Here is a 23,016-nt window from a genome sequence, read left to right as displayed (position 1 = left end):
TGCGCATCCTAAAAATAAATCCGAAGCACTCCACATTAGAAAAAAAATCCTACAGAGCTTAAAAATACGACTAAAAGAGGGGAAAGAGGATACCTGACGAAATTCTGGAGAAATACGTGTCTGAAGTTATCTGCTCCAGTAGAGAAGTATCACTTCCGGCTTTACAAAAGCTCAAGAACACGCTGATGTGGAAATGTCACATTCAAAATCACATGGCCATAAAACATTATAATAAAGTTCGGATATAACGCGTGCTGTCATTGGTTGAAAGAGCGTGCTCTATGAGAGTATAGAGCATAGAACTGAGCTAAAGCTGTCACGCCATCTGCCAAATTGTACCATGTTCGACCTTTTCCGGGACTTCTTTTTAGCTTTTTTCCGATAATTGAAAGTGAAATTTCGGAACAAGCGAGCCGGCAAGTAGTAACAGAAGAACCAAAGAAAGGTTTGTAAACATACCAGGCGCCGTTATTTACGTTATTAAAACGTGGGCAGATACGAAAATCCCTAAAGAAAAAACAAAATAGACATTCCGAGTTTTAAAGATTTTCACGCTCAGTTAGATTGCAAGCTTACGTATGGTAATGAAAATCAAACACAGCCAACACTCGTATAGTATATAAAGTTCAGAGTTCAAAAACAAAACAGAACAAAACAGAAATGATGAAAAATATAAATACGGTGTCTGAGCAAATATGATCATGCTGAAGTCCATCGCAGCTCACTTATCATGGCGATCTCCGGTCATCACAGTGAAGCAAGCCTCAGAAACTACATCGGCCGCCCTTCGAGTGAAAAAATAAGAGCTCGCTCTGATATCCTTTCCGATGTGTTGAGTGGAAAGTCACTTCGGTCACTGCAGCCGTGTTTTGCGGCGCTGTCATCCCGAGCGATCCTCATGTTCCGGTGAATTCGGCTGTTGTTCATTTAAAAAACACTCGCCTTGAACAGTTTGTTTTCTACCTTGTCATGTGAAAAAAACCCGCGTGTTTTAATGAGCCATAATTCGGCTTAAGTTCACTGAACATTTCACTTCAAGATTCTAAATTAAAAACTTCAGGCAAAAGCGTTAAATTCGACCTGCCGAATTATTTTAGTTTGTAAACTATCGCAGATTGTGAACTTTGATTTTTTTTTAACTTTGATGGTTTGACACTTTTGACAGCTTTTGTCTTGTACAGCCAATCAGATTACTTGAACCATTCTAACAGGGATTCTGATTGGCTTATTGTAGCGTGCTCTATGAGAGTATAGAGCATGCTGACGACACTGTTGTTCGCTTTGGAAATGGTTTGTTTTGAAAATTGACAGTAATACATGGGGAATTTAACGGATTCTTTATTATAAAACAAATAGAGAAGCCTTCACTTTGCTCTGTTCTGTTAAAAAGCACTTAGGAAGCGGCTAGAGCACGAAAGGAAGTGGGAAGAAACACTCGACTACGTCTCGTGTTTCTCCCTACACTTCTTTCGTGCTCTAGCCGCTTCCTAACTGCTTTATAACAGAACAGAGCACAGTCAAGGCTTCTCTATTTGTTAATTTAAGTATATCCTGGCCAGAACTGATCTTTGGAGACAGAAATTTAAAATCGCTTGCGGATGGCGGGAGTGTCATGCGGGCATGTCAATACTTCAATTTTTAACTGGTCACTTGCCTCTTGTGCTATGGACCATGCGCGAAGCAGCGAAATATGGAAGTAATCCTGTCTTGGAATATAGAGTTCATCTGTTGTAGAATAAGTTAATTCGTAACACCCTGTAATAACAGCAAAAAAAAGTCGCTGGTTCCCTTTCATCAAGAGCGTTACTATTTGTAACTGGTTTTGGGCAGTTACGTCCTTAACGTTCTAGTAGAAATACAAAACACTATACGCTCCAGTGGGTACTAAAGTATGTTTTTAGTTCAAAACATGTGTATCGCCAATGCATATTAACTGAAGTCTTTTAGAAGGTTTTTGAGCAACTTTAACGTTGTGGTTGAAATCCGCAAATTGGCAGGAATTTTTGACAGTGTATTCAGTATTCCCAACAACAGGCGACAAAATTCTCGCAAGATAACCAGAAATTGCATAAGTCGGAGAATTAACAAAAGGGACAATTGGTCTCAAAGGAATTCCCGGTTTATGAATTTTAGGTAAGCCATAAAAACGTGGACAAAAGCCGTCACTACTGTATAATATTTTGTACGTAGAGTCACTAAATTTACCAAGCGACATTTTGTTTAACTTTCCTTGAGTTTTTCTGGTAGGATCAGACTTTAAGACAGCATATGTACTCTTGTCATTAAGCAGAGACAAAGCTTTGTCGTGATATTGCTGTTTGTCCATAACCACAACACAATTACCCTTGTCAGCAGATAATACGAATGTTTTTGGGAGGAGGTTTAGATCGTGACGATGGCGGTTTGCTTCCTGACGCATTTTTACACCTCGTCAGAGAAAAAAAAAAAAGGCCGCTAATTAGTGATCATATAAAAGGACCTCTAGTTACAGCTTCTAGATCACCCCTGATGAAGGCACTAGACAGGAGTGTCGAAACGTTGGGTCTATGAATTGTATCTTCCTCGGTTACATTCATTAAATCTGCAAACCAGAGTAGCATCAAACTATGTCTGATTGTCCACCTGGTTGCCGTGTGAACTTTCATGTATTAGATAAATAGGCATTTGCTTACCTTGGCTCCTTTGATCACTGAACCAGTCGGCCTACAGTTGATGAAGTTCGGGATCTTTTGGTCGGTAACGGTCCATGGAAGCGTGCTTGGCTGTCATCTTCAGATCGCCGAACCATTGATTCGAAACCATTAATTCGAAAATTCCGTATTCCCTCGCGATCTCTCGATTGTTGTTAACAGCTTCAGCTTCAATTACGATTTTCAACTTGAAGTTGAGATCATTAGAATGACGGCGAGTGTTTGGCATGATTGTGCTGAAAGTAGACTTCGCAAAGTGATGTTCACCAGGTGAAGTAAATTTGCGACTACTGATTTTGTTGATCGAATTGTTTTTATACTTTAAAACCATGTTTCCCGAGAGGAAAGGCTAAAAATTAATATGTACCGATAGGTTGTATTTAAATGTGTGACTTTTTTTTGCCTTTTGTTTATCTCATGTGACTAAATGTGTGACATTTTTCGGCTTTTGTAAATGTGTGTGACATTTTGCTCTTGTTTAATCAAGGCTTTTGTTTGTGCGCGTGGTCGCGTGTGCGACAATTCTGCTTTTAGATATATGAAAATTCACATATTTGCACTGCGGTGGAAAGATGAAATTAGAAGATCCTCGCTGCTAAGAACACTACTGAAACTAGTAGTTGTAAGTAGGACCTGAAAAAAATTTCAGGCCCGTACGGGATTTGAACCCATGACCTCTGCGATACCGGTGCAGCGCTCTACCAATTGAGCTAACAAGCCAACTGGGAGCTGGTCAATGAATTGGGTACAAATAAACATCCGAGTGAATGAAGATTTAGATATATAAAAATTCACATATTTGCACTGCGGTGGAAAGATGAAATTAGAAGATCCTCGCAGCTAAGAACACTACTGAAACTAGTAGTTGTAAGTAGGACCTGAAAAAAGTAGTGGTAGTAGTGTTCTTAGCTGCGAGGATCTTCTAATTTCATCTTTTCACCGCAGTGCAAATATGTGAATTTTCATATATCTAAATCTTCATTCACTCGGATGTTTATTTGTACCCAATTCAATGACCAGCTCCCAGTTGGCTTGTTAGCTCAATTGGTAGAGCGCTGCACCGGTATCGCAGAGGTCATGGGTTCAAATCCCGTACGGGCCTGAAATTTTTTTCAGGTCCTACTTACAACTACTAGTTTCAGTAGTGTTCTTAGCTGCGAGGATCTTCTAATTTCAATTCTGCTTTTGTTAATTAACGGTAAACTAAAATCAATACGCGACTTTTTCGCTTTTTTGTAAGTTTATGAAAGAATTTACAATAAACTTGACCGATCTTTACTCCCCAAACAACGATGCGCCTTATAACCAATTATTTTAGCGATATTTTCAGTTTGAAAACACGCAATAATGAAGTTGCCGAATTGGGGGTGCGTCTTATAGCCGAGTGCGCCTCATAACCGAATAACTACGGTAGTATGGAGGTAATTACCAGCACTGATCTGGTTCTTACCTGTTCTGCACTTTTCCATGCAGACCGTTTCCTGTGAAACGATCATCATCCATGTATTTTTGTTTTGAAAGGCACCAAATTTAAAACTAAAAAGTTTAGTCCAATTGCAATGTAATGAATCACTTGCTAACTTTTCTTGCTCAAATTCTACTGAGGAATATTGGCCATCCGCTGTTTTTGTAAGGAACTCAGGAAAATGTTCTCTTGTATGGCCCTCAGGCTTGGTAAGAGATTATCATTTGCAGTTATGGCTGAATTTATCTGCTGCAAATTTACATTTATAAAATGAATGAGAGACAGTTGATTTCATTTTGATTCATATTTTATATTTTTAATAAGGTTGACGTGGTGGGCATGGTCACCACATCCACCGTGTAGGAGTGGCCTCTCCCTCCTAAGTTGAAACATTTCTTATTTCTTTGATAGAAAAGAAAAAAAAGAAATTAAAAGTTGAGGTAAGGCAATGCACTTGCAAGGAGATGTTACCCAACTGACAACTATACTCACAAGATCTAAATAAATTACCCTTTTGCCCTAAAATCCCTATTTGTATTATCATAGATTTTTATCTTTCAATGCCTGCTTATGGCAGCTTTTGTTGGATTGGAAATAAAACAGTCTTTGTATATGTGTATGAACTGGAAACTGTTGCAATGGACCTTCAAAGGGTTTTTTATTTGATCTATATTAAATTTTAATTTCTTTGTCAACAGTCAAAAATAATCATATAGTATCACCTTTTTTTTTCCTTCTCACCTTTAAATCTTTGAAAAATTATTTAATCTTCTATTTGAGAATTGTTAAGAAATGGAATTTATTTTAATACAAATAGGGATTTACACTGTTTAGTAGTATCATTTGTGGCTCTAATGAAACAAACAATGTATTTTCACAGCTGTTAGCTTCCAATCTTTGTTGGACGGTTAGAAAAAAACTTAGTATGTATGAAATGGAAGCATCATACCATGGAAAATGCTTGAACAATTTTTATCCACTTGTCGCGTTGATCAAAAAAATTCTCTAGTTCACTAGGCTCACATGTTAATTTTTGTTTGATGCAATAAATCTCACTAGTGCACACTTTCCATGAAAAAATCCCTATTTGTTACAGATTGAAAAATATTTCTTGGGCCCCATACTGTTTCTAAAATTTAATTTCTTTTCGCATGAGCATGGTAAATTAAAGATTTTCTGAATACTGTGGAAAATGGCATCTAAAACAAATGTTAGCCTAGTTTATTGTAATGTCAGTTGTTGTTAGGTTACTGTTTACTTAACTTCGCCATTCCACTTCTTTCACACCTTCTCTTTATTATCATTTTTCTTGTCCAAATCTATTTTATGAAAAAACAATACTTGGCTTGAACAAATTTATTAAAATACTGCATAAGTTCTATAACTGTATTAGAAAAGGTCTCTTCGAAGTGACAATACTGAACCAAGTCATACTCACATTGCAAAATTATGAAGTTCTACTTTACTGGAAATGGTCAAAGGAAAAACAGTTTGCTAACCAGACATCATTTCATATTGCTTAGACTTTAACAGGAAAGTTGTATTTCAAAGAAGCTATGGTGTCACTTTTCCAACTTCCTGCCAAGGGGAAAGACTATTGACTGTTTACAGGTGCATGAAATTTTGTGGAATCATAGCATTATAGAAGAAAAGAAAATATTACCCTTGACACTTACCTAAATCACTACCCAAATATTTTACCCACTGACCCCACCAAATTCGGTCATAAGCAGTTTATCATGACTACTAACTATTGAAAATTTCAACCTAAATGAGACGAGATGGACAGGCTAACAGGCACACAAAAATTATGCAATTTAGAACTTTTCCTTTTTATTTCGATAAGCCTAGAGGGGGGAAGGGAATAACCCTAAACACACGTGATCTGGATACCTAAAACACTGTGACAGCAGAAGTTCGGAAGGTTGGGAAAAGTAATTCATTATTTTGGTTGTTTGATCACTTTAAAAGCATCAGCCACGTTGTCAAGATCTTGGTAAGTGCGATTAAAATCTTTCTCAGTGGCTCGGTTTTTATCAGCTTTGGTTATTTAGTAACTGTAGAGAGGTAAGGCTCTTATGGCAAAACCCAGTAACTGTTCTCTTGATGCTTATGTTGGCAATATGTCACGTTTCGAGGGTTAGCCCTTCGTTAGAGCGGTTGATGGCGCGATTGAATCCTCACCACAGTGAAATAAATTGGTTCTACGGTGACTCTTTCAAATCTCTGTGGCTTTATACCGTATTATTTATCCTCATTAACTAAGGTTATTGAGCATCGTTCAATTTGAGAAGTTGATGATCATAAAACTAAATTCAGACCTCTATTTACGGTGTAGACTGTCCCACGCTGATATCATTGGAATTCCGTAGTGCTCCATTACGTGGTTTTCCATTAGCTATGATCTGCACTAGCAATTAACTTGACTTTGTTTTAGGGGGGTTTAACGATCGATTAAGAGATCATGGTAGATTCGACTTGAATTTCCGTTTTCTACCCGTACACAAGCGTTTCATGGTCGAGACACCATTTGTAGAAGTCCTAAATGTAATAACTGTCCTAAATGTAATAAAGTCCTAAATGTAATAACATTTGGTCCTAAATGTAATAAAGCCTTAAATGTAATAACGTTCGGTCCTAAATGTAATAAGGCTCCTATGCAATCGTTTAACTGCGCTAACGTTGAGATGTGAAAGTGACAGCTGTTGCATCAAAGAATCCTCTGACCAGTATTCATGACATATTGCGGGCTCACTGATATTAATCAGCGTCTTTTTATTTGCTAAAGACGTAGATTTAAAAGCCCTGGCTACAAAACCTTATACTGATACTGATGTGCTTTTGGCAGCAAATTGACGGACGCAAAAGCGATGAGAGCGCTGACCAATAGCTCTCTTATATCATTGGCTCAGACTCTTAAGTGTAATAGATTTTGATGATATACTTCTGTCATCAGTGCTGAAGTTAACATTTCATGAACCGAATTACAAGGAAAAGGAAGTCCACCGACTTATACGTTAGACAAATTCCGGGCTCGGAAGTGCATTTTTTGTACTGTCTTCCCTTACCAGAATTGTATGGGTCTGCATAATATATATTCATATACGTTATTGACCAAGCGTGAGGTCAAAATAGCTGGATGTTGGCCGAGTTCTTTTTTTTTTTGCGTTTTTATTGGACGGAGACGAAGTCTCCGTCCATAAAAAAGAAGAAAAAGAACGAGACTAATACCCAGAAATCTTGACCATACAAGCTTGGTAAAAAGAGTTTATATTCTCCCGGCTTCATCATTAAAGGATTCATTGATTCATTGATTCATTGATCCAGTGCTACAAGATAGTTCTGGAAATAGATAGTCTTCATTTTTCGGACTTTTTTTAACTTACTAAATGTAATCGAACTAGAGCCAATCACGATTATAAGCTCTACGTAAAAATAGCTATCGTAAATTGCTACAAATTTTCTTTTTTTGTACGGATCGTTAATATGTGGAATAATTTGCCTAAAGATATTGTACACGCAGGATCATTGACTTTATTTCGTAACAGACTAAAGATTTACATGAATATTGATTGAGATGATGGTAAACAGTTTTTAATTATCTGTATATAATGTTTTGATCTTTTTATTCGGGGAATCTTTTATATAGGGTTAACCTCTAGAATATCCCCTTTCGAGAGATACTTTTACAATTTTTATTTTCCTTCTCTTGAATAAAGTATTGTAATTGTATAGCAAAATATTTCGCTTTGATAAGAATCAAGAATGGTCTGTTTATTTCGAGAGCCGATAGTAAAAGCCAACTGTGCTTGCAGCACAATAAACCCAAGAAGGTCGTTTATTTTTTCTATGTTTATGCCAACATTGTCCAAAAGTTACGAACTTTGTAAGTTTTTTTTGCGTGGTATCAATACGGGGAATCCCGAGCGGGCGAGGGTGGGCCCATCATGCCCGCTCAGGTAGCCAATCAGAATACAGGATTCACTTCATCTTGCCCGCGTGCGCTGCTAGCTTTATAATAAAGTGATTTACAGAGCAAGATGTCTACTGACCAATCATATGTTATCCCATTTCACGATCAAAGGTCTCGACATGTTGCCTTTTTTCCACGCAAGAGTGAAATTGAACTATTGAGCTACAATATTCAACACAAGATGGTCAGTTGATGGTCTAATGAACCATTCATTTTTTTCCCTTTAGCCCTTTATGACAGGTTCATCAGTTCTCGAACCGAATTATTGCGAAAACATATATTTGATCTCAAGTTTATATTCCATTTTTTGTCGTCATCTCTTCTCCCCACCTTGAGGGGAGAAAATGAATAGATAAATAGATGATGAAGGAGAAAGCTCAACAGTTTCCATTTAGTCATATGGTACATGAACTAATTACTGAGGTGGAGTAAAGCCATAGAGGGCTAGAAATTGTTAGAGAGGAAGGTGTCACGAGCGCCCGCACGTGTTAATACTGATCTCCGGAAAATCTTGGATTTTACTCATTATTTCTACGCAAAATAACCCTGTTGGATGAGAAGTGTTCTCCAGTATGGCAGCCATCTATACGAGCTCCTTCCTAAGGTCTTTATCCTCCTCAATCCAAACTAACAACCGTCTTGCACCAGACTTATGGCAACGCTTGACCTCCCTTGGTCTATCTAGAGTTAAGCCTACGCGTCGTGGCCTTCGTAGTGGTAACAGGAGGAGACAAGTCCTACCGAGACCCGGTACGGTGCTGGAATCTTCCATGGGACAGCCCTTGTCCAGCTATGGCAGTTTTCTAGCCGACTTCCCTGGCGAAAAGGTAAACCTCAATGGCGAGAGTAATTTACATACTGCTCCGTCTTCCACATTAAATATTCAGATTGACACTTTACAGCGTGTTGGAATAAACAAAGGTTCCATTCCGGTGATCAAGCCTCGAAATCGCCTGCGGGACCGGCCTTGCGCCCCCCGGGCGTGTGCGGGCGAAACCTTTCACGTTTTGCCCCTACAATTCCATCGAATCAGGGGAAAGAAAACTCAGTGTTTGGCCTTAGTGCACTTCTCGCTAACACCATGTCACTAGCACCCAAGATTGACGAGGTTCGTTCTGTTGTCCTGGATCTAAAACCTAATTTAGGGTTCTTTACCGAGACGTGGTTAAGAGAGACAATCTGTGACTCACTGCTGCAGATCCCAGGCTACTCATTTATCCATCGTGACCGCACCACAGACCATCACGGCGGTGTTGGCCTCTACATCGAGAATTCTATCAAATTCAAGCACCTAGAAAAACTGTCGGATCCTGACATCGAGGCACTGTGGGCGTGGCTACGACCCAGCCGACTTCCACGCGGAGTTCCCTGTATCGTCGCAGGTGTCATATACCATCCACACTTCAACAACAGCATCAGAGATGCAGCACTTGTGAACTATCTGTCTGCGTCCCTCACTTCTTTGGAAGGAGAGTACCCCGGTTGCGGTTTCGTGTTGTGCGGCGATTTCAACCGCCTAAATACTCGCCGTTTGACCACCCAATTCAAGCTGAAGCAACTAGTAGATAAGCCCACAAGGGGTGACCAAATCTTGGACTTAGTGCTTACTAACCTTCCACAGCTCTACGACTCAAACGCTGTGCAAACCTTTCCCCCCTTTGGCGTGTCTGACCACAATGTTGTCTTAGTGAGACCCAAAGTGAGACCCAAAGCGAGACCCAAGGGCAACGATTGCAGTATGAGAACCACGGCAAGGCGAGACACACGACCAAGTAGAAAGTTGGAACTCGGACGCTATCTCTCGTCGATTGACTGGTCTCCAGTTAATGGAGATGACTGCGAGGCTAGGTTAAGCATGTTCGTTGACATAATTCAGATTGGTATGGATCACATCATGCCGGTTAAGCACTTCAAGACACACGTTAATGATGCGCCATGGATCACCGCAGAGTTTAAAAACCTTATCAAGCTGCGCCAGCAAGCGTTCAACGAGGGAGATAAGGACGCCTTCAGCCGCTACCGCAACATCGTCAACCGCGAGCGGAAATCTCCTCGCGGCAAGTACTTTGCTAGCAAAGTTGACCATCTCAAGTCCACCAAGCCCTCTCAGCGGTGGAACGCTGTCAAACGGGTCGCAGGAATGGTCCCCTGCTCCAGATCAGAGTCTTTTCTTTCCAGCTTACATTTGGATGGCGATTTGAACGAACTTGAAATAGCCAACAAAATTAACTCAGCCTTTCTTGCTCCAATGGAAAACTTTCAGCCATCATTGCCAATCGCAGCCCACGAGGATGAACCCTATGTGTTGTCTGTATCCAAGTCCGCGGTCTTGGCTGCTTTGAAGCAATTAAACCCGCGTAAAGCAGCCGGACCTGACTGTGTTCCTAATTGGCTCCTGCGAGAGTATGCAGAGGTCCTTGTTGAACCCGTTACGGCTATACTCAACTCCAGCTATAAAGAAAAGCTGCCCTCGCCGTGGAAGCTAGCTGACGTTGTACCGCTACCCAAACAGAAGCCTGTTGAAGACCTAAGTAAGCATCTACGGCCCATTTCCCTGACCCCCACCATCTCGAAACTCGCGGAAGACTTCGTTGTAGCCACTCATGTTGGTCCCGCAGTACTCAAGAAGATCGACTATGATCAGTATGGCGGCATCCCCGAATCCTCCACCTCATTCGCTCTGATCTCGATGTTTCACCACTGGTCACAGGCTACTGATGGGACAGGGGCAGCCGTCAGGGTCGTGCTATTTGACTATCGAAAGGCATTTGATCTCATTGATCATACGATCCTCGTTGCAAAGATCAATGGTCTTGACATGCCACGCAGCATCAAAGCTTGGGTGACCGACTTCCTGATAAACCGGCAACAACGGGTAAAACTGTCGGCAGACTGTTTCTCTGAGTGGGGCCCAGTCCCGGCCGGGGTCCCACAGGGAACCAAACTCGGACCATGGCTCTTTCTGCTCATGATAAACGATCTCAAAGTTGACGCCCCAACGTGGAAGTACGTAGATGATACTACCATCTCTCAAACCATACCCCGTGGCTCCCTGAGTGACGTACAACGCGTTGTTACTGCGGTGGACACCTGGTCCCAATCCCAGCTGATGCAACTCAACGCTGACAAGTGCAAAGAGTTAATTATTGACTTTAAAGAAAATCCTCATAACTTTTCTCCACTTGTAGTAGATAGCGAAGCCCTTCCCGTCATCGATTGCGCCAAAATCCTAGGTGTTACTATATCTAGTGATCTCAAATGGAACAATCACGTCGTAGATTGCATTAAGAAGGCAAACAAGCGGATATATTTCATTGTTCTCCTGAAAAGGGCTCGTGTACCTTGTAATGACATTGTTGATTTCTACTGTACAACAATCAGATTTGTTCTAGAATATTGCGCTCCCCTCTTCCATCACGCGCTTCCCGCTTACCTCAGTGAGGATATAGAGAGAATACAGAAAAGAGTTCTTTCCATAATTCTCCCAGATATGTCATATCAGGACTGCTTGGACAGACTAGGCCTGCCAACGCTAAAAGAGAGACGCCATGATCTATGCAAACGACTCTTTGATTCAATCGCCAACAACACGGGGCATAAACTACACAACTTCCTGCCTCCAAGAAATGAACAAAGCTACTGCCTGCGACAACAGAGAACATATAATCTACCACGCTCGCGCACAGACCGCTTTAGACAGTCCTTTGTGTATGCAATGTCCAAAGATGCCTAGCAACAAACAACGCGTAGTACTTAGCTAGTGACTATACATATTTTAATCCCATTAGATACTTATATTTTTATATCATGTACATATGTTTGTGATTAGTTTTAACATTTGCCTATTTATATATTTCTCTGTGAAATACGCAATTCAGTCTAATGACTGCGATGTATTTGTGAATAAACAGTCTATCTATCTATCTATCTATCTATCCTATCTAGAAATGTAATATCCCAGGTTCAAAATTGAATAAATCAGGATAGTCAGTCTTAAAAATGAACCCAAATGCTTCATTAAAATCAATTGACACTAAATAACATTGATGTGCAAAATTTCAGTAACACAACTGATAATAATAATTTTCTTTTGGATTAACATGTGACACAGCGAAATCATTCAAACTGCTCTAAAATGTTGCATCACTACTAAAGACTTTAACACGAACGATAACATCAACAATAGCATGCTAGTTCATCATCAATTGTAGTCAATTTCTTGTCAAAAAAAGTCTTAATGATTACGTACCAATCGATTCCATCTTATTGAGCTTCCAGCCAAGCACTAGCCCACTTTGGGCTGGAAATGATTTTCTTTAACTCGATCAATAGACCACTTTAAGGACCATACTTCGACTGCTGATATTTCTTATGTCTAGCAAGTAGAAAGACGCTGATTTATATCAGCGAGCCCGTAATGTGACATGTATACTGGTCAGCGGTTTTTTGGTGCAACAGCTGTCACTTTTACATCTCATTGTGGATGTCGGCCATAACAACAATGCACTGAAGGAGTTAAACGATTGCATTGGAGGCTTATTACATTTAGGACTAAATGTTATTACATTTAGGACTTAATTACATTTAGGACTTTATTACATTTAGGAAAGTTATTACATTTAGGACTTCAACAACATTCACTTAAATTTTTAGATACTAAAGGTGGGTTCTACGGTACATATTTCAGTTCTTAACGCCGTAATTCGTTTTTTTTGTCTGTTTAAGCGCTAATGTCTCCCATAAGAAGATAAGTTATGACGCTGCGCGCCCACGAAGAGAGATGTTTTGATTTTCTTAGAGAAACTGAAACGTTCTTAAATTCACTGTTATTGCATACATAGTATGAGCCTACTTTTGCGTTGAACGGATGCTTCATATCTTCACCGTAAAATTGCTTTCTTCAAACCGTAATGGTTTCCTACAATATATTTCAAAATCATTAGCAAGATTGTTTAATTTGAGAAACTGATGGTGTCCACAATTATGTGCTCAAAAACTAAAATCAATCCTATATTAAAACATATTCATAATGCAGAATGTCCTTTACTGATGTCAACAGAGGTGGCCCAAGCTCACATCTCAAGAAAAAGAAACGATTAATTCATGAATCGCAACCGCAAGAAAATGAAAAGTTCACGAGTACAATGAGTCAATTTTCACGCACAGATAGCTTACTGTTTAAAGACAGAAGCTTTAGTTGTACTCTCGATCTCATCGATCTCGTCAAGGAAATCCAATCTTTCCAAAATGGAGGAACACTGAAGCCTGACTTTCCGGTTAAACAGAGTAAGATGTATCATTTTTGGACGCTAAAATCCATCACTAGTCAGAAAAGAGTGACGTGCTAAATCGAAATACAGTCAATACAAATCACACCCGCTAGAAAATGAATTGTTCACGACGACAATGAGTCGATTGTCACGCAAAGATAAGTTACCGTTTAAAGAAAGAAACCAAGGTTTTACTGTGATCAATCTTGTTATGTAAATCAAAATTTTCAAAGAGTCAACACTTATAAGCTTGACGTTCTCCATTAAAAATAGAATAACACTTTTCATTTTTCATGTTCAATTACATCATGAGTGACAAAAGAGTGCCAAATATTTTCCCATCCGACCCAACCAAACTCAGTTAATAAGCAGTTTATCATATGAACACTAACTCTTAAAAATCTCGACCCAACTAGGACGCGATAGACGGGCATACAAGCACAAATCTTTTTTTTGTCTGTTTAAGCGCCAGAGTATCGCATGAGAAGATTCATGACGCTGCGCGCCCACGAAGAGAGATGTTTTAGTTTTCTCAGAGGAACTTAAACTCTCTTAAATTCAATGTTATTGCATACATAGTATAGTATACATAGATTAGGCAAACGATACGTTCATGAAAGCGTCACGCGTTGTGTGACTCGGTGTTAAGTTACGAGAGTTGTACACGTTAAAAGGTGTGGTGTGGTGAACCACATATGGTCGATTCGAAGCTATAAAAGTGTGACGTGCAATACCGAATTAGATTCACTGCGGAGTAAACTGCTGATCGGTTTTCCAAATCAGTTCATGAAAAGTTGATTATCGCGCACAGATAGCTTACCGTTTAAAGAAAGAAGCTTAAGTTTTACTGGTAGGGATCTTGTAATGAAATTCTAATTTTCGAAACGGATGGACACAGAAGCTTGACGTTTCCTGTTAAAAAGGAATGAAATATGTTATTTTTACATGTTCAATTCCATCATTGGTCATTAAAGTGTGACGTACAAAACCGGAATTCATTCACTTGAGTTGGATCGCTCAAATCCTCTAAGCAAATGCTAACTCGCTCTCCATATCTCCCTCTCATTAATTCTCCCTAGCTTAGTATTCGATTTCCGTTTTGAATTTTCGAAAGTCGCATGAAAACTGGGCAGTTTAACTCTCACTACATGATCTTCTGCAAGATTGGAGATATATTTCTTATTGGTATTAACATCTTGTGAAATGAGAATCATTAGTTCACGTCTCGTACATAGTTAATCGCTTTAGGGAAAAAAACATACCATTTTGATCCTTTACTTGATCGTATTTGATAATTGATCAGTTCCTATTCTCAGTGACTTCGTTAAATACTTTTGATCACAGTTTTCATTTTTCCTAATCACAAATTGGCAGCAACAGTGTTTGATAGAGGGTCTTAATAAGATTTTTGTGAGCCTTTAGGCGTAAAACTTGACAAATTTTAACCTTAGCTCGTAAAAGAGTTAACGGTAAAAAACATTTCTAATGGCAACAATGGAAAGATATTAACCGTTAGCCGTAAAAGCCATGCCAACACTCTTTTACGACCCTCTTGATACTTAGAGGGGGCATGCAAGGGGTTCATCGGGAGATTTTGCCCCCTATCCCACAATTCACGATAGTAAAACATTCTGGCCAGTATGCCCTTAAATTCAAATTTGACACCACCAAAAACCCCCCACCCCTCCCATTTGAAAAATGTTCCCAACGCCTCAGATTCTAATAAATAGAAAATAACTTGTGAAATATCTATAGTGTCAGCTGCATACGATTGCAAAAAATTACGGTAGGAACCTTTTTATTGTCAGTTACTTACCACTGATCTAAGACGTCATATACTTCAAGAGGGTTTCAATGGGGTTAACCGATAACCATGAAACGGCCACAAAAAAATCTAACCGTTAAGCGTACAAATCGTCAAATTTTAACCTTTATTCGTAAAAAAATTAAACCTCAAAAAAAAATTTCTGGTAACTTTCTGGTAAGGGAATTTTTTTGATAAGCTCTTCAAATTCATCGGAGAAAACGCGGAAGGTATTTTGAGACGTGTCAAGGTAAAAATAACTGACCAATCAGAGGTGCTATTTAAACAAAAGCGACCGCGTTGCATCAAGGTTGGAAATGGGCCCTTAATATGTCGTAAAGTAATTTTCAATAGAAGTTTTTTTTCCGTCAGAATCAAAAAACTTTCACAATCTTCAACTCAACTTACATTTTGTTCCGTCGCTACAATTTCTTGTTGGGCGATCGAATTTGCTGCCATACCAGTGCTGGATAAAGTCTTAAAAACACAGGAACTGGTCCCAGGTCCGGGTGGACCCTGGGTACCATTGAACCCAGATGGTCCACGAAGACCCTGAACACCAGGTAGTCCAGATCGTCCTGCAGGGCCCTGAGTGCCATTAAATCCTGGAGGTCCGGGAGGTCCAGCAGGTCCGGCAAGTCCAATGTCACCCTTTGTACCATTATATCCTGGAGGTCCGGCAGGTCCAGTGTCACCATTAGTACCATTGACTCCAAAAGGTCCTCTGATGCTCGTGCTGCCAGTAGTATTTTTCACCTATGCAATTAAAAAAAAAAACAACAACAACAACAATGATATTCACAGTAACCACTGCAATGACGATAATAATGAAAATGATTACAATTGTAGTGATAATGACAATTAGCACAGTTACAGTGAGAATGACAGTGACAGGGAAAGTGACAAAGTGACAGTGACATTGACTGTGACAATGAAAGTGAGTGACAGTGACGGTAAAAGTGAAAGGGAAAGAGACAGTGATAACGACAGTGATAGTGATAATGACGATGACAGTGCGTGACTGGCAATACAATAAAAGTGAAAGGGAAAGTGACAGTGACAGTGGCAGTTACTGTGACAGTGAAAGTGAAAGTGACAGTGATAGTGGCAGTAACAGTAACATTGACAGTGATAGTAACAGTGACAGTGGCAGTGATAGTGGCACTGACAGTTAATGTGACAGTGACAGTGACAGTGACAATGACAGTAGCAGTGAAAGAGGCAGTGGCAGTAACAGTGACAGTGAAATTGACAGTGGCAATGACAGTAACATTGACGGTGATAGTGATAGTAACAGTGACAGTGGCAGTGATAGTTGCACTGACAGTTAATGTGACAGTGACAGTGATAGTGACAATGACAGTAGCAGTGAAGGTGGCAGTGGCATTAACAGTGAAAGTGAAAGTAACAGTGACAGTGAAATTGACAGTGGCAGTGACAGTGTAAATGACAATAAAATTAAAAGTGATAAGGACAGTGATAGTGAAAATGACAGTGATAGTGACAATAACAGTGACAGTGACAATGGCCATGAGAGTAACAGTGGCAGTGACAGTGGCAGTGGCAGTGACAGTGGCAGTGGCAGTGGCAGTGGCAGTGACAGTGGCAGTGACAGCGGCCCTGCCAAAGTGGGAGGCTCTTATATGAAAAGTCGTAAAGAAGGAAAACAACATCGACTCAAGTTGGTTGTGAGAAATGCTCAGTTTGTTTTTGTTTTTTTTTAATTTACATTGAAGGCCTTTACCATGCTTATTTGCTCAGTGTTGGATTTGCAAACTATGGAGTTTTATCTCTTTATAGTTTGGACTGATGGTGGAATGGTCACCACAGATCAATCAATCTGTCTATAGGCTTACACCACACCACCCCTTATCACTGATATATCTATACCTTAAGTCAATAGTCAAGATATTTTTAAAACTTTTAGAAGTTAATCACACTTGATTGTTCTTATTTTTGACTCAATCATATGTTTTTGTGCTCTTCGGCCCCTCAAACAGGCTCTTTAAGCCAGTACATACGGTTGATTTGAAGAACTTTTTGAACAATAAGCTAAGTAGTATGTTAAAAGCTTGAAATTAGATACAAAAAAGTATCCCCTGCCATTCCACAAGCATTGAATAAATGTAAACGGGTCATTTTGAAAACAAATTTAAAATTTGCTGGAGTAGTCTTGCTTGAATTTGAATGTTCAACACCAACTCTTGCAAACGGTGATGGGCTATATGTTTTATAATCTTCGAAAATCCTCTTTAACTCATGATGGAAAACAGTCTATGTTTTTGCATTAGGCTTAGAGGTATATGTGTACCACACACTTTGTGATGACCATTAAGTAGCTTAACTTGAAGTGAAAGAGACCATGATATTGTGCAGCTTAGGGCAGTGACTTGGCATTGCAAGATATCTCAGATCAGGTCTCTGATTGGTTGATTTGAAATTTGGTATGAAATGACACACAAAAATACATGCAGGTATAAGTACCTTTTGATCCAGTTGCATGATGCTTTGTGCAAAATGAAGAAACCTCTCATTTACACTTGTATTTAGACCAATCAAAACTTGGGCAACATCCTGTACTGTGAGACAGATATCCTCTAGCTCTGTATTTTTGCCCTAAAAAATAAACAGACAAAATTATTGCGTTAGAGAATTAGTGGACCTACCAAAGTTGGTAAAATAAGTAGAGCAGTCCACATTTTGCTTCTGAAAAAAGGATGATAGGAACTGTAACAGTGAGAGATTCAGATAACGATACATTCTTAATGTTGGTAACTTACCTCATTTTTCATTTTTTCCATGTCTTTTTTCATCTGTCATAAAGCAAGAACTTGTGTTAAACTCAGTGGACTAATAGAAATTTTTTCCTAATTTAGATAGAACTGGAAATGGATGAATTTAAACTTGCCCTTATTGCTAGCTCCTCCAACTCTGCTGAGACCTAACGCAAGGATGAAAAGAAAAGAAACTGCTTAACATCATATCATTTTTCTAATGAATGGTTTATTCTTAGTGATGACTTACAATCATTATCATTATTGTTATTATTAAGATGATCATTATGATTATTAGAGGTGAATGAATGGCAAACTTACGTTTTTCTTCAGTTCTTTTACATCCCCTGAAACCTATAACAATAAAAAAATGTCAATCAATATTCCTGATTGAGTTTCTTTGTACAATAATGCTTTCTTGCGATTTCTTATTCATGATGATCTAATGATGATGATGGCTATAGAGATGTGCAATTTGCATGATAAGGTTCATACCTACTATGCTTCCAAAGTTGGTTCAAAAAATTAGGAGAACACTAGAACAAAGACACCCAAGAGGAGACACCCAAGACACCCAAGAGCTATAGTAATGTTTATCAGGCTCCCCCAGGCACATAACATTTACATCACCCTGTTGAAAAAGTTAAAGCAGAAGAAGTGTACTGTTGTTAATACAAAAATGATGCCTCTAGCCTGCACTCCTGGGAAGTATTACCAGCTCTGTTTAAAATCTATATTTCTATACCATATGTACTAATAATCAGCAAGTTGAAAGTCCTATTGAGGCCCTCAGTCTTGTGTACATACAAGTAATCATGTATTTCACGTTAGTGCACTTTTGTTAACAAATCACTGCTAATGATTAAGAATTACTCCTACCGAGCAGTCTCTTAAAGCAGAGAGGTTCCTTTTCAACTCTTGCACATTTTTTTGAAGTTCTGACGTTTCTAGAAAAGGGGAAACAATAAGAAAAGCATAGAAAATGTAAACAAAAAATAATGAAGGATTTCAAATGAAAAGATGAACAGATGGATAAAGAGATAAAAGATAAAGCAATTAACACGTTAAAGTTGCATACATTGATGAGCAAATGTTGACACCGTTCCCCAAACACCTTTTTAATACAAAAAGGGAGAAATACGATCAACTTATTCTTGAACTATTACAAACAATCACTATCAAGAGAATTATTTGTTCAACTCTCAAAAATTTGATAAGCGAAAGGCCTTTTTTCCTGCTTGTTATATGTAAACGATCTTTCCAAGTTAGTGCATCATTCGTAAGGAAGAAGGTACATTGTATGCCCATAATGACAGCACTACATTTACGAGAAATAATGTCGAAATTCAGAAGAAAAAGAAAATTTCGATCTGCACCTGGAAAAGAATGATTATGGCTTGAAGCATTCTAGGTTCCTTCGAATTTGACAATAGTTTGTTAGTAACGCTTCACCCCACGAATTTTGGATAAGATTCTGACAAAATTCTATGCTGAAGTCCGGGAAAAAATGGAACAGAATACGAAGCCTACTCGCTTCGCAGTGTGCAGGCATCCCTCGACAGGTTAATCTCCGCAGAAAAAATTATTCGGCATCCATCATCAGCGAGCGAGAGTTCAAGAAGTCTAAAGAGACTCTAAATTCCAAGGCAAAATGTCAGAGATGCCAAGGCAAAGGAAAATTGCCCAACAGAGCTCAGCCGTACACTCGAGTAGACGAAGAATTATTTTGGAGTGAAGGAAAATTTGAAAGTCACAATGGTGTTGCCTTTACAAACGTTACTTTAAGAATCTGGCAGAGCATTTGGGTTTCAGAGGCCGCTAGGACTATTAAAACGCTTAAGTTGAAGATTTTTCCACTTTGCAAATGGCAGCTGGTAGCAAAGTTGTTCAGTTTGAGGAAAATCCAACCAAAACCAGGCAAGGCGGATTGAGAAAAAACACCCGAAGTTCTCCTCAGCAAATGTGGTCTACCGACGGTGGTGAATAGGATCTCGTGCGGCTTTGCGAAGAGTGGCTTGCACGTCGACCCCGACCAATTAGAAATTCCGGCCCTTTGTACCTTGAAATTATTTCTAGCCCCTCCACAAGTGTTAGTTGGCCAAATCTCGAATGGGTGAGCATTGAATTGGCCAAATAATGAAGTCAGTTGCAAGTTGTTTACAATAGGAGCGTGCCAAGAAAATAACAAACCATTTCACAAGAAAAACGGCCGTTGCAAAATTAAAAGAAGCGGGCCAACCACTTCATAAAATTATCCAAGTTACTGGACATGCCAGAGAGTCCTCGCTGGATGATTAGGACCAAACAACGGAGAGCGAACGAAGGTAATTGTCTCGTATAGCAAGTGGGTATGTCGCAACATTGACTTTATCAGTGATAGTATAAAGGTCGATCGCCGGCAATTATTTCTTCCTCTTGTCCAGGCCCAGAAGATATAAATATGAAGGAAAACATCCCAGCTAATCCGTAAAAAAAGTTGTAAGGCTTTCTTTTGTTTCTTGAGATAGCTACAGTTGATGTATGCCGATTGTATTTTCGAAACTAACTACGGCGCGAGTTTCAAATTGTGTGTATTTTTCATTCCTTGGCTGTAACGCTTGGTTGATTATTTAATTGATTGAGACTTGAACGGTGTAATGATTGGTTGTTGCTAAGTAATCGTTTTGCTTGAGTGGTTTTAGTCTTTATTATTATTATTTTTTTAATTTTTATTTTTTCATCTTTGTTTTAAAAGCCGATTTTAAACGTTGCATTTCGCTTTTGTCGAAGATTTTAACGATCACGTTTTGAATAGTTATGTTTTTTTGGTTCATTTTTTCCCCTAAATTGTAATGGTTATAATTAATTGGCAACAGAACTTTGTGTCGTCCTATTCTGTCAGTTATGTTATGAGTGATTGGCAATCACTCTTTTGACTACACACCGAATTGGACTTCACTCGGTCCTACAACCATTTTTAATTATCTACATGAAACTTTGAATTTTCTTGGTGTGTATGTCAATCAAAATTTCAATTTCAAAGTTTATAAAGGGGGGATTGATTTTCATGTTAATAAATGAATTCACGTGTTTAATACCACAAGCCCCATTGAAGACATGAACATTTATGCTTTTCACTATTTTTTATAACCTCATCTTTTGTCAGATATTATTACGCATATGGTTTACTTTTCGTGCCTCGACTAACAATTTTAGATATTGGAAAAAGATGAAAAATGGTCAAAGTTCTCGATTCGATGACTCGGAGCGTTTGCATCATTTACAATGCCTCCAGCCTTTGCATACTACATGACGCTAACTTGGTGTTGAGAGGCTCACATCATTAGGATACCCTTATGAAGAACGCACTATATATGTCAAAGATAGATTACTCGCTAGCTAAATTCGATATTTTTCCTTTCATCCTTAGCAACCGTGACAACATCCTATAAGTCACTGAATGTGTTATTCAACGCTCAGTTGTCACAACTTAGCCTTATCTGAATATCAAATCATGCAGACACAATAGGAATGCCCTTTTTTATGATTACGGGTAAGTATTATCATGGACGGATTTCCCCCCTCTATAAAAAATTTGCTCAGAAATCGATTTCCCCTTCAACTACGTGCATCAAATTTGACCTTCTCGAAATCCTCATCTTTTGTCAGATATTATTGCACATATAGTTTACTTTTCGTGCCTTGACTAACAATGTTATGTATTAAAAATAGATGAAAACTGGTTAAAGTTTTCAATTCAATGACTCGGAGCGTTTGCGTCATTTAAAATGTCTCCAGCCTTTGCATACTACATGACGCTAACTTGGTGTTAAGAGGCTCACATCATTAAGATACCTTTATGAAGAACGCACGCTGTATGTCAAAGATAGATTATTCGCTGGTTAAATTCGATATTTTTCCTCTTATCCTAAGCGACCGTGACAACATCCTGCAAGCCATTGAATGTGTAGTTCAACGCTCTGTTGTTACAACTAGCCTTACTTAAATATCAAATCATACAGACACAATAGGAATGCCTTTGTTGTCCATGATTACAGATAAGTATTATGAAGGACGGATTTCCCCTTCTATAAACAATTTTCTTAGAAATCCTATACAAATCATAAGTGCGGAGAAAGCTCTGGTAAATAAAGGTCAAATATGCGAAACTCTGTACGCAGTTCTTCAAGAATTTTTTTTTTTTGGGAGTGGAAATTTTTTATGCGAGAGTGGTCTGTCAATAAATTGGACTTTTTTACTTAAAAAGACGATGGCTTTTGTTGACCCAGTTTCGTGGAATCTTAATAATGACAATACTCAAATCATATCGAAACGGAAGTTCCTCTAATTTCCTCTTTAGACAAAAGATGGTAAGGACCGAAGTGAATTATTTTTTGCTTCATCGTGTCGTTTAATTAGTGCACTTTTTCAATCACTTTTAATATTCGAATGGATCAAGACTTGCAAGTGTTTAATACTTACAAAAGGGAGGAGCAATGGTAGCCTTACCTGTAGAAACTTCGCTCCGTGCCGTAATGATTGCCACAGCTAAAACCAAAGTGGCAAGGGCTGTTAAGAGCGAAGCAACAGCGATGGCAGATACGATAAAGAATAATGGGTTATGCTTCACTGTATCAGAATCTTTATACGGCTGTGTTTCCATGTTTGGTTTTGCCTCTGAAGTGTCCTTTCTGGAAACTACATCGTCATAGGTTTCGGTGTTAGCTTTCTGTTTAGATTCCATTTCGAAATAAATGTTCTCCTGCCCGACCTCGATCTTAGTATCCATCATTGGATGGTATGATTGTGCCGTTTGTGAAACAGATCAACTTTAGACTCTTCTTGGGACGAAACGTGCTTAGGCAGACCATACAGATGCTGAAATGCGATGCGATATGATCATGTGATCATCACTTACCCGATGAGAGAGCTAAGATTGACTGATTCGTGAGCTGTCTTAAATAGGATAATGACAGGAAATATTTGTTAAGACGTTGGAAATCGGTTTCACGCAAGAAATTAATCACGATTAGATGATACATGTATGTTATTACAAGGGCG

General features: G+C 38.9%; 2 protein-coding genes and 1 pseudogene across 2 annotated transcripts; 2 read left to right on the top strand and 1 right to left on the bottom strand.

Moving 5' to 3' along the window:
- Positions 1–9,209: 9,209 nt before the first annotated feature.
- LOC131773323 (uncharacterized) lies at positions 9,210–9,981 on the top strand. Its single transcript, XM_066162836.1, has 2 exons — positions 9,210–9,827; positions 9,952–9,981. The coding sequence occupies exons 1-2, from the start codon at positions 9,210–9,212 to the stop codon at positions 9,979–9,981; spliced, it is 648 nt and encodes a 215-aa protein (XP_066018933.1).
- A 4,254-nt stretch (positions 9,982–14,235) lies between these two features.
- Positions 14,236–22,821, bottom strand: LOC131778279 (uncharacterized). The gene is made up of 8 exons (XM_066162835.1): positions 22,465–22,821; positions 18,856–18,923; positions 18,298–18,330; positions 18,111–18,143; positions 17,983–18,015; positions 17,687–17,818; positions 15,611–15,958; positions 14,236–14,310 (listed from the first exon to the last, which is right to left on the bottom strand). The coding sequence occupies exons 1-8, from the start codon at positions 22,745–22,747 to the stop codon at positions 14,236–14,238; spliced, it is 1,005 nt and encodes a 334-aa protein (XP_066018932.1). The 5' UTR covers positions 22,748–22,821.
- On the top strand, positions 19,424–20,361 carry LOC136278971 (uncharacterized; annotated as a pseudogene).
- Positions 22,822–23,016: the final 195 nt, after the last annotated feature.

This window comes from Pocillopora verrucosa, chromosome 2 (genome assembly GCF_036669915.1).
Source record: "Pocillopora verrucosa isolate sample1 chromosome 2, ASM3666991v2, whole genome shotgun sequence".
Classification (NCBI taxonomy): domain Eukaryota; kingdom Metazoa; phylum Cnidaria; class Anthozoa; order Scleractinia; family Pocilloporidae; genus Pocillopora; species Pocillopora verrucosa.
Note: the sequence above shows the minus strand (reverse complement) of the source record. Positions and strands in the feature narration are given on the sequence as shown.